Source organism: Polypterus senegalus, chromosome 15 (assembly GCF_016835505.1).
Source record: "Polypterus senegalus isolate Bchr_013 chromosome 15, ASM1683550v1, whole genome shotgun sequence".
Classification (NCBI taxonomy): domain Eukaryota; kingdom Metazoa; phylum Chordata; class Cladistia; order Polypteriformes; family Polypteridae; genus Polypterus; species Polypterus senegalus.
Genome location: NC_053168.1, coordinates 118000275 through 118012417, shown reverse-complemented (window position 1 = coordinate 118012417; position 12143 = coordinate 118000275). Strand labels below are relative to the sequence as shown.

Here is a 12143-nt window from a genome sequence, read left to right as displayed (position 1 = left end):
AAGAAACAAGTACTACATAATTAAAATCGTAATTTATATTTTATAATTACACCTCAAGAATTATGAATGTCTAGCTAATATACTGAAAAAACAAAACATAACACCTTTATAAATATAGTAAATGTATATTTTAACAGCAAAAAAAGCTGGAATGCAATTTATGATTAAAAATGATTAAAACCTATAAGTACATGTATATTTATATTTAAGCAGTGTTTAATTGCCAATATTAATTAATTGATTGTGTGCGTGTGTGTATATAATTTTTTTTTTTGAGAAATGGTGAAAACTTCTTTAAAATTGAGCCTTTTTTCAGATGGATACATTACAATATATATGTAATTTTTTTTGAGAAATGGTGAAAGCTTTTTCTTTAAGTCTTTTTTCAGATGGATACATTACAATCCTTATAATATTAATATTAAAGTTTTTAATAAGACAACTGTTAATTCAATCAATGGCCACTGGAGGTTAGTTTACCTTTGATGTGCAGTATTGTACAGGAGGTGTGCATACATACAGGCACCTTTTGTAATCAACAATTAAATCACAATTAGGAGAAATTAAACTATAATTAAGTGAAATTAGACTATTATATATTTAAGTACAACAGGCCAGTTCATTTGCAGGTTTCTTTTATTAGGTGTGAAATCTCAGAATCTACTGCCAACTCTCGAGGGTTCCATCCAGAACGTGGAATTGAAGTACTGCAGCAAATCTTTGGTAAAATGTGCATCTGGGACTGTGGGATCAATAAAAGTATGTGCCAAAGCCCCAGGTATGTGCAGCTGGACCATGTAAAACTTTATTGCCTGTGTTGGAGAGTTGGCTTAACTTTTTACAAGGGAAGTTACTAAAAAATGAATTTATTTACTATACTTAAGAATCAGTCTTTCTTATTTTTATGAAGATTTGCAGCTAATGGCTTATGTAATTTCTGTTACCATCTACAAAATAACTTTGAATAATTACTGTTATTGTGGGTTGTGTATTGATTGCAGTTGATAAAGAGAAGTAATATAAATCAGCTGTACACTTTTGAGTGCATTTCTATTTTAAGTAACAAATATGGCAACATTGTACAATGTATTAAAACTAATGAAACACTTAACTCTTACTATTTCGATATTTCCAAATAGGCCTACTACTCTTCAGAAAACAGATTATTTTTCACTACTGTTGTTTGTGGTTTAATGACATTGGAAAGCAGATGTTTCATAGGTTTAAATTGGTCATGAGTTTAGATGTGACTAAAGTTATAATTTAATCTGTCCTATAGTTCTCTTTCTCAAAAAATAATTTGGTCAAATAAACTTAGATATCATAATATCAGTGTTAAAAAATACACTATATTAGAGCTTCAGAGTCCTAGATTCAAATTCTAGCCTTAGGGTTTTCTATTTAGCATTGTCATTTTGTTTCTTTTTGTGTTCTTAAAATAATTAACTATTTTTGATATTAACTATGTTAAAGCTGCTTACTTAATTTGTTTTATCTCTGTAAAAGGTTACTTTTAAAATATTCAGCTGTTTATCTTTTGATATATCTTGACTTTAGTTTTAGAAATTCCAATCATCCAGATGCATCATCTTTTTTAGCTGAGAAACTACATTTTTTGCCATGTGTGCAAAAATTCAATGCAAAATATTGAAACGAGTAATAAGTACCACACACCTTTCACACCATTTTATGAAAAATTATACTCATTATAATTATTCTCATTGATTAGTTTTTAATGGACTGAAATATGCATATGTGTGTCTGTAATTACTTAGAAAAGAACTCAACTGATATTAACAAATGTTAAAAAAAAAGAAGTATGCTAAACTATTGATTTATCATCACACTTTTTGTAATTTACCAGGAGCAAGTGAAAGTGTGAAGGAAAAATTAATTCCTATAATCCAAGGTCCTTCTGATACTAAAGACCTGTATATGAGCAAGTGGCTTAATGAAAGCAGAAAACCTGAATCTCTTCTTGCTCCAGACTTAATTGCCTTCACTGTACAAGTCCCACAGCAGATGGAAGACTGTCATAATTCAGGTGAGCTGATCAAAGACAAGTGTGTACTCTTAATTTTTAATTTAATTACATCTGCCTAATGTTAAGTAATTTCTGCAAGACAAGTTGTATGTTTGTAGAGACTACTCTTTACACTGTGAAACTGAATATACATTTTAAGCTTCTTGTAATTGCATCAATTATAACAAACCACATGATTCTGATGGTATGTATCATGCAGTCTCTTAAAGTATCTAGGTACATCTGAAACTCCATACAACTTGTTAAAATTATTATTTTTTGTTTATTTTGTAATTATACCATATTGTACAGATTGTTTTGCTTTATTTTTAGTCTTTCACTCTAACAATGGTTGAATAGTGTGATTACAAAAAATATTGTATCAGTTCATTACTTGCCTGAAAAGATAACTTTTCTTTGAAAGGTATTTGACAAACAAACAAATAATTTATTTTTTTTAATCATAAAAATGTAATGGAAAGTGGGATAGATATGAAGTATAATTTGCACTATGACTTTAGAATGAGAAATTCTTAACAGATTTGCAAAAATATAAATTGTTACACTGGTTATTTGTGAATAGTATTTGGCTCAGCACTTTGTGATTCTGATGGTTATCCTCCATCCACGTGCTTTGAAGTTTTTCTAGTGCTATGATCACTTTTACACGTTTCTTTCTTTCTTTATTTGTTTATTTATTTTAGTTATTAAAGTAGACTGCATTGTCATTGAACTTTGTTCCATAATCTTATCCTTGTTCTTGAGAATTGTACTAATGGTGTAACGATTCATCTGGTATGAGCGGGCAACATCAACCATTTTCTCACCGGGCTCCACTTTCTTTATTATGCCCACTTTTGTTTCTGTTGTGGTGGCCTGGAGTTTTTTCTAGCACTACTACCTGCATTAATGCTGCTTTTGTGCTCAACACCCGACATGTTGGCATATTTAGAAAGGCGAAATGGGTGAAAATAATCACAAAAACACACAGAGTTTTGTTGAGAAGACACGTTCTAATGAGCCCAGGTGGATACATATGAGAGTGCTATTGTTTAAGACTCGGAGTCTCCTGCTTCCTGCACCTGCTGCCACGACTTGGTGGACATGCAAATTATCCTTACATGCTAATTTTGGACTTGAGGACTACTTTATTTGTATCTATGAAAATTCTCAACTCAAAAGTTCATAAGTAGGGGAGTATCTGTAAATTGCTGGATAATTCAGATAAAACTAATATGATCCTATTGCTGTCTTTCTTTCCCACCAGTTTATGACATGTAAAGTGCTGAACGTATCTGTCAGCAGAGTCCTGAAAGGACAGCATATCAAAGCTCAGATTCTACTAAAATTTTTGTACATACTAAAATTGATTTGACAAGTTTAAGCTAAATCACTCAAGAGCAGTGCCTGACAGCCCAGTGTAATTTTCAACCCTGTGTAACAGTATAGATTGGTGTGTGGTGTCAGAGGCTTTGGTTAAATCTAATGGCACAATAACTGTAGCATTTCCAAAGTAACAACATGAAGTAATCCTATTTCCATATTGTGACCAGTATGAAAGGCTGAATGAAACTCTCTAAGTAATTTGTATTGAATAAAGTTAGAGTAAAAAAGATATGTGGCAAGTGCTTTAGAAAGAGAAGGTAAATATGAATTAGGTCTATAATTATTAAGCATATTTTTGTCTACAGTGTCTATGGTTTTTCTCACCAGTTGTAGCTATGATGTTTTTCATTCTTACACATTTGAAGCAGTCCAAGGAAGAAGTGATTTATTTTTAATTTTAAGAAAAGATGGTCCCAAAACAGTGATTGAGCAGTTTTTTTCTTGGTCATTTTGTTGTTTACACAAGGAGGGATAGGGTTTGACCATACAATCCTAAGTTTGTGAAGTTACCTTGAAATATGAGATATAATATTATCAAATCTATTACACAATCTGTGCTTCTCATATGTGTAATGATTTTGCATGGCAGTTGTCATTTAAGTGTTTGACTGATTAGCAGCTGTTCTAAACATTACACATGGGTTATTTGTGCTTTTATTTGTTGGTCTCTAAGCGTAGTCACAGCATGTCAGCAAAGAGTTTTTACTATACCTTTTATTACTGTATGTTAATACAGTTTGGAAGACCTGCATTGTTGTTCTCTATCTATGCTGTAGTTATCAGCATCTAATTTAAAAGAATGAGTGAAAAATTATCACTTTTTGAATGGGGCTGATTTATCAAAGACAATTTTTTTTTAGTGTAGTAATGATTAAATATTGAATCTTTATACCAGAAGTAATAATTAGAACCAATTAGAACTAATATTTTGATTATTATAAGCTGAACCTTTAATAATTTAGCAAAAACCTACTGAGCTTATCATTGAGCATTTATTAAAAGTGTCTCCATATCTAAATGAATATTAAAATCATCCATTAATACTACAGCATCAAAATTTATAACCATGTTTTGTAAAAAGCGGTCAAATTAAGTCAAGTAATTAATGTGGCCCAGGAGATCTATAAACTAATATAATTGTAGTAGAGACTCCACTTTTAAAGTATTTAAATTTTTTTTGTAACATCATGACAAAGCCAGAAGTGCATAATAATGAAAATTTGCCAATCTTTTGTAAACTTTCCCTTAGAGTAGGGGCACTTTTCACAGACCCCATTCCTTCTTGCTTTATTTGGTTGCTTTATCTTGCTTTGCCACTTCCCACCTTAATTAGGATGTGCATGCGTGTGATAAGGTTTTAATATGGATGATTAGAGTAGAAGAGGAGAAGTTAAAATTATATGCCAATGATAAACTCAACTCTTCTTGGGAGATTTAGGTTCCTCCATTAATGTAGCAGTGAATTTAATCTCAAACTTCAGAAGCTTTCCAGGTCTAAAAATAAAATGGAGTAAGAGAGTATTGATGCCTCTAGATTCACTGCATGCATCTTTGACTGGGCCCTCTGTGCTGCTCAAATATGAAAAGCAGTTTGAACATTTAGGAATAGTTATTTTAAAACCATACAGGAATATCAGTAGTTAAATATCATGTCACTCCTGACCAAAATGAAAGCTAAATTACTCACTGGGTGTAAATTAAACTCTGACAGTTCTGATGTGTATTAACTAAGTAAAAAGATCCTTTTGCCTCAGCTTGTATATGTGCTCTGTGGCACTCTTCTGAGGTTTGATCTAGAATAAAGGTCACTTCACTTTTAAATTATGAATGCTTCAGAAAACAAAAGACCTAGGGGCTGGCTTTGTTGAACCCATGGGTGTACTTTTTAGCTGTTCAGTCTCAGAATCTGGTGGAATGGCAGTATGTAAATCTTAAGAAGTCTGTTATTTTACTTTATACTACCGGGTCTGAAAATCTCCTGGAAAATCTAGAGCAGGTAAATTTGAAAAATTCAGGATTTTGCACCATCAGACCTGTTACAGGGTAAAGCTTTTGGTCTGTAGGATGTACCTTTTGTTTGTGTTCAGCTCCCAGTTGCTCCGATTTCATTTTAACCAGTGAGAGAATCTTATATGAATAAGTTATATGTATAGGATGGCTGCTATCATCTGCATTTCTAGTGTTTCTTGTAAAAAGCAATGTAGGTAGTGTATTTTTTTTCTTAGTCTTAAGTTGACTCTGATATTCCAATATAGGTGACTTGGTAATAAATTAAAAAAACAATAACACAAAGACTGTTTTTGATTATGATAATAATACTTTATTGAATATCAGTTCAATGCTAACATTAGTTAAGGGCTGCATGATATGAACAGGTACCTGGACACTTCATGTGCTAATTGTTTAGGTAAGCTATCGCTTACTGTGTTGACATTCAATATACACACTCTGAATATGATTAAAGGGAATAAATGAGGGGTTGGGGAGGAGTTTTTTTATTTGCTTGTTTTTAAACATAAACCAATAAATAAAATCTACTTGCAAAAACATTATGGTGATACTGCCTAAATAATTGCCTAGCAGATCGTCATTTGATTGCTCTCGGCTGCAGTAAAACTTATTACAACTTGTCTGATTATTTGTATTTTGAATATTAATGAAATAACATATTCATTGACCCTGTCACAAATGAAACATAAAACTGTTAAGGAGCATTGTGCAATCAAATTTGGCATAAAAGTCCACAACTTCAGCAGAAACATACAGGTTTTATCCAAATCTCATTTTTATTTGTCGGTGCAAAGCTTTATGCATCCTGAAATTAGCAAAGATTTGGTCATCTGCTATGACAGTGAACCCATTAACTAACAGAACTTTGAGTATTAGTCAAGTAAATGGGGAAAAAGTATGAAGATTGACGATCACAATTGGTCATCTAAAATATACATCCGTCCCAGTAGCAATGATTGGCAGATTATAGCCTACCCCTCCAACACTGATATGCCCAGCTTGCATTTTTCTCATTTTTGTGTCTGAGGTTTGAGGTCTACAATAGGAGATGGGATGGCACTTTGTCAGGCAGCAGAATACAGTAGCAGTTTTTGTCTGAGATTGGGTTCCGTTTTGAAAGAGAGAGAATGGTGTTCTAACTCAGGGAAGTATTTTTGGAGAAAAGATGATGTTTTGAAAAAAGCTGCAGTGAGGATGGAGTTTTGAATCAGTAATAATGTGTTTTTTTCAGATGGAGGAGAATGTCCTAAAATGGACACCATATTCTAGTATAAGACTTTAGGCGATGGTGTGTTCAACAGGTTTGTTTGTTGTGCTTGTTGGTAACACTTAAGCTTATTGAGTACATTCATTTGTAAGAATGGTCTTAAATTCATCTTGGCGTATTGTAAAAATTATTGAAAGGATATTATTTTGAACATTGTTTTTATTTGCTCTAAAGTCAATTCCGCAGAAACCAATACTTATTACACATTTTTATGAGATGAAATCTACATGCAGTAAAATTAATTACACTAACTGCACTAATAAGAGACTGAGTAGCTAAATTATGTCACTGTAGCTAAGATCTTTCTCATGTTATTTAATGTAATATTACATTTAAAGTTACTGCTGAACCAGCAGGAGGACCACTGTAACCAATGAGTGTGAAGTTTTATATTGTGATTTATGCTTATGTGTTCTGTTTTCATGTACACTGTTTTAATCTTCTTCTTCTTCTTGGGATAAAGTGTGTAATACATTTCTGATTAAAGTGAGAAAAGAGAATCTGCAATGAACACCCTTTTTTAAATATCAGCCTATTCTAATCCATGTATTTGTCCCAGACCTCTGTGCTTACTCCTTCTAAATTTAGAACATCCAGTTGATTCATATGATAGTCTGCCAAAGCTAGAGCTGACAGGATGCCTTGTGTACCCACGGGGCTGGTTCCAGGCATTCTGTAAGTTCTCTAGCTGATAGTCACCAAGTCGTACAGCCAACATGCGAAACCCAGGAATGGGACTCGTATTGCATAAACCATGGGCAGGTTTGTGATCCAAACTTTTGTCTGCTATATTTATCCTACTTAAATTAGGTTTAAATTATAATGAAGTAGATCTGCTTTTTTCTGATGAAAAAATAATCCTAGCTCTATAAAATTTTAATTTATTTGTTTAACTGAAACTTTATTCAAAGCATCTTCCAAATCACATCTCCACACATGTTCAGTGAGGTCTAAGTGTAGGCTTTTGCTGGGCCCCTCAAGGATAGTCAACAGCACAGTGGCATGTGTTCTTTTTGCTTTAAACCTAGTGCTGCCGGAACAATAATAGCACAGGTATTTTTAATTCAATAAAACAAGTATTGCTTTTTAAAAAAGTATCAATTCAAGTAATCAAACAACTTAACGAGCATGTTCTGAAATACTGAGAAAGATTATTTCAACCAGGAGAACGAGTAATGTCATTGTCCAAGCATTTGCCTCAAGAAGTTTTGTGGACATTTATCTCTGCTGAAAGTGTATGTAAAGCTAACGTACAGGGAGTGCAGAATTATTAGGCAAGTTGTAATTTTGAGGATTAATTTTAATATGGAACAAACACAGTGCTATCAGTCAATCCAAAATGTTGTTAAACCTGAAACCTGAATGTTTCACAACGGAAATGTGAGTGTGAACATCTTCAGGGGAATACATATGTGCGCACAATTATTAGGCAACTATTAGTGTGCAGATTTATTATGCAACTAAAGGAAAAATGAAAATTTTCCCATCTCACTTGTTTATTTTCATCTGTTATAGTGAGAATAATAAACAAACACCTCAAAATTTACAAATAAACATCTCTGACATTTCAAAATAAATCAATCAATCAATCAATGACCAATATAGCCACCCTTCTTTCCAATAACAGTCATAAGCCTTTCCATTCATGGAGTCTGTCAGTTTCTTGATCTGTTGACGATCAGTTTTTTGTGGAGCAGTGACTACAGCCTCCCAGACACTCTTCAGAGAGGTGTATTGTTTTTCTCCCCCTTAAATCTAGCGTTTAAGAAGTGCCCACAAGTTCTCGATAGGGTTTAGGTCAGATGAGGAAGGGGGGCCATGTCATTATTCCTTCATCTTTAAGGCCTTTACTGGCTGGCCACGCAGTGGAGAACTTCGATGCAAGTGATGGAGCATTGGCCTGCATAAAAATCATGGTCTTTTTCCTGTATCACTGTTTGAAGAAAGTGTCTTAGAAAAACTGGCAGTAGGTTTGGGAGTTGATTTTGAGTTCATCTTCAATGCAAAAAGGTCCAACTAGCTCATCTTTAAAAATACCGGCTCATACCAGTACCCCACCTCCACGCTTGGAGTGGAGCTCTGTGCCCATTACTGATCCACAGGTCCATCCATCTGGTCCATCAAGAGTCACTCTCATCTCATCGGTCCATAAAACCTTTGAAAAAAATCTGTCTTCAGATATTTCTTGGCCCAGTTTTGACGTTTCAACTTATGTTTCTTGTTCAGTGGTGGTTTAGTTTCAGCCCTCCTTACCTTGGCCATGTCTTTGAGCACTGAACACCTTGTACTTCTGGGCACTCCAGGTAGGTTGCAGCTCTGGAATATGAAAGTACTGGAGGATAATGCGTTCCTGGTAGCTTCACGTTTGATTCTTCTCAAATCTTTGGCAGCTAATTTGCGTCTTTTGTTCTCAACATGTTTCTTGCGACCCTGTTGACTATTTGCAACAAAATGTTTGATGGTTCTGTGATCACACACCAATATCTTAGCAATTCCAAAAGTGCTGCATCCCTCTGAAAGACTTTTTACAATTTTTGACTTTTCAGAGTCAGTTAAATCTCTTTTTTGGCCCGTTTTGCCCGAGGAAAACTAGCTGCCTAATAATTCTGCACACCTTGATATAGGGTGTTGATCTCCTTAGGCCACACCCTCCCTCATTACACAAATACACATCACCTGACGTGCTTAAATCCAATAAGCATTCAAGTTAATACAGCTTGGAGTAGGAATATACGCATTAAAAATGATGATACGGTCAAAATACTCACTTGCCTAATAATTGTGCACTCAGTGTATGACCAGAGTGCAGTAGACATGCACAGACTACAAAATCCTTTACTCTAGCCTGGTTAAAGGTTAAATGTCCAAATGATTGGGTTACTTGTGGGGAAGTCTGTCTGTTAATAAGGTTTTTCTCAGAGACCAAGTAACCCAGTTAAAGGTTTACATGGTATTTTAGAAATTAGGTAATGTGAATAACCAGATTATTAAAACACATGTAAATGCCCTGAATTAATAAGGTCACTATGCCCCTGGGAACATGCAAAGCTTTAGGAATTTTTTTTATACCCTAGACCTGATCTGGGTTTCACCAGTTTGATTGCAGAGGTTTATGGAGAGTTCCTTAGGCTTAACCACATAGTTTTTGTCCTGACATACAGTATGAATTGTAGGGCATTTTATAAACAGGTGGTTGTCTTTCTAAACTCTGTCCATTCATTTCATTTTGCCAAAGGTGGACTCCATTTAAGTTCTAGACACATTTTAAGGATTATTAAAGCAAACAGGATGCACCTGACCACAATTTGAAGTGCCATACCAAATGGTCTGAATACTTATATGAATGAGAATTTTCAGAGTCTGATATTTTTTTTTTTTTTTAATACATTTGTAAATCTTTCTGAAAATGTATTATCACTTTGTCTTATGAGTTATTGAGTACAGACGATGGGTAAAAATAGCAAATTTATATTTTTATGATTACATTTACAACAGTTAAATATGATAAAAGCAAATGGGTCTGAATACTTTCTGAATCTACTGTTTGTATTCTTTAATTGATCAACTGTGAAGAACCAAGTATTTTAGGTAAATTGTTTTTCTTTCAAATATTTATGTCATAAATTACAGCTCCTTGTGTCTGATTGATGACAGAAATGTGAATTGTTACAGTTGCCTATATGAGTTCTCCCACATTGTCTGCTACTGTCTTGTGCCATTTGACCAAGCTGGCACAGCGGTAACTGAATGTCAAGTGATGGGTGGTATTCTTTAATCATCGGTAAAATTTACTGTAGAGAGAGAGAGAGAAATATTTGTGGCTTGAGTAGGTCTTCTTAGATTTATTTTAATCATGTTTAGAATTCCCTTAGGTTCTGTTAGAGAATGAAATAAGATTAATGCACATGGAACTGTTCCACAGATGTGCTAAATGTCCACGTGGTTATGTCACTCACATAGTATATATTTCATGGGCCTACCTAAAACTGATACTCTTTTGGGACAAAATAACTAGAAGAAAAGTCAATGTCTGACATAAACATTATCATGAAATGCCTTTTTCAAAGTGCTTGAACTTTTATTATAGACAGTGATGTTTGTTATTTTTTCTGCTCTTCTGAGTGCCAAAAATATTTTTAACATTAAATAACCCCTCTGTGGTACAATTACTTGGAGTCCCACTTCCAAAAACTGAAAATACATTAAGGTCATGTTTTAAGAACTCAAATTCTCAAATGGTATTAAGAAACTGTTGAGATTCATTCTTAAACTGACACACTGATGATGAGGTTACAAATCAAGCATTTCAACATATCTGTTAACAATTAATCTTAATGTGACTCATGTTTTACCATGAGTCCTGTCCCAAGCTGCATGATATGAAGAATATAATAAAGTTTACTTTGGGGGCACATTCTTATATGTAGAGTGTAGATGGGTTTAGGGACTCACAATGGGCAACATCCCTGAAACAAATCGCTCAGTTATTTTGTATTTCACTTATTTCAATTTTTTATATCAAATATACTTGCCTTTGGAATTGTTTTGGTAGTTCTTTAGAAATGCTATAAAAATTAAGGTTAGTGACACTGTAACTTTCAAGACTTTGGGTTTTGTTTTTGGTTTTAAAGTGAGGAGGGGCATGTGATTAAATTTAAGTAGTGGATTCTCTTTGCTGGTCCTTGTTTAATCTAAGCCTGTCCTTCACATTATTATACTGGATCTCATTCTTATCTCATGGTATGAATGCAGTGCTTAGGAGCAGAAGAAATATTTTAAAGAGGTGGGTGGAGTGCCCTCTCAGGGTTGGGGGAGAGATCCTGCCCCAAGTGGATGTGTTCAAGTATTTCGCGGTCTTGTTCACGAGTGAGGGAAGAATGGACCGTGAGATCGACAGGCGGATCGATGCGGCATCCGCAGTGATGCGAGCTCTGCATCGGTCTGTCGTGGTGAAAAAAGAGCTGAGCCGTAAGGCAAAGATCTCAGTTTACCAGTCGATCTACGTTCCTACCCTCACCTATGGTCATGAGCTATGGGTAGTGACTGAAAGAACGAGATCGTGAATACAAGCGGCTGAAATGAGTTTCCTCCGCAGGGTGTCTGGGCTTTCCCTTAAAGATAGGGTGAGAAGCTCAGTCATCCGGGAGGAGCTCAGAGTAGAGCCGCTACTCCGCCGCATCGAGAGGAGTCAGATGAGGTGGCTCGGGCATCTGATCAGGACACCTCCCTGGTGAGGTGTTCCGGGCACGTCCAACCGGGAGGAGGCCCCAGGGAAGACCCAGGGCACGCTCGATGGACTATGTCTCCCGGCTGGCCTTGGAACACCTTGGGATACTCCCGGAAGAGCTGGAAGAAGTGGCAGGGGAGAGGGAAGTCTGGGCCTCTCTGCTTAAGCTGCTGCCTCCGCGACCCGACCCCGGATAAGCGGAAGAGGATGGATGGATGGATGGATGGATG

The 12143-nt window shown here is 35.0% G+C and overlaps 1 protein-coding gene across 1 annotated transcript in view; it reads left to right on the top strand.

The window, feature by feature from the left end:
• LOC120516042 (vacuolar protein sorting-associated protein 13B-like) overlaps nt 1–12143 on the top strand; it is a 614714-nt gene that overhangs the window by 266687 nt on the left and 335884 nt on the right. The window contains exons 18-19 of the mRNA XM_039737477.1: nt 644–778; nt 1865–2044. Coding sequence (XP_039593411.1) covers nt 644–778; nt 1865–2044 — 315 coding nt within the window. The remainder of the gene's footprint in view (nt 1–643; nt 779–1864; nt 2045–12143) is intronic.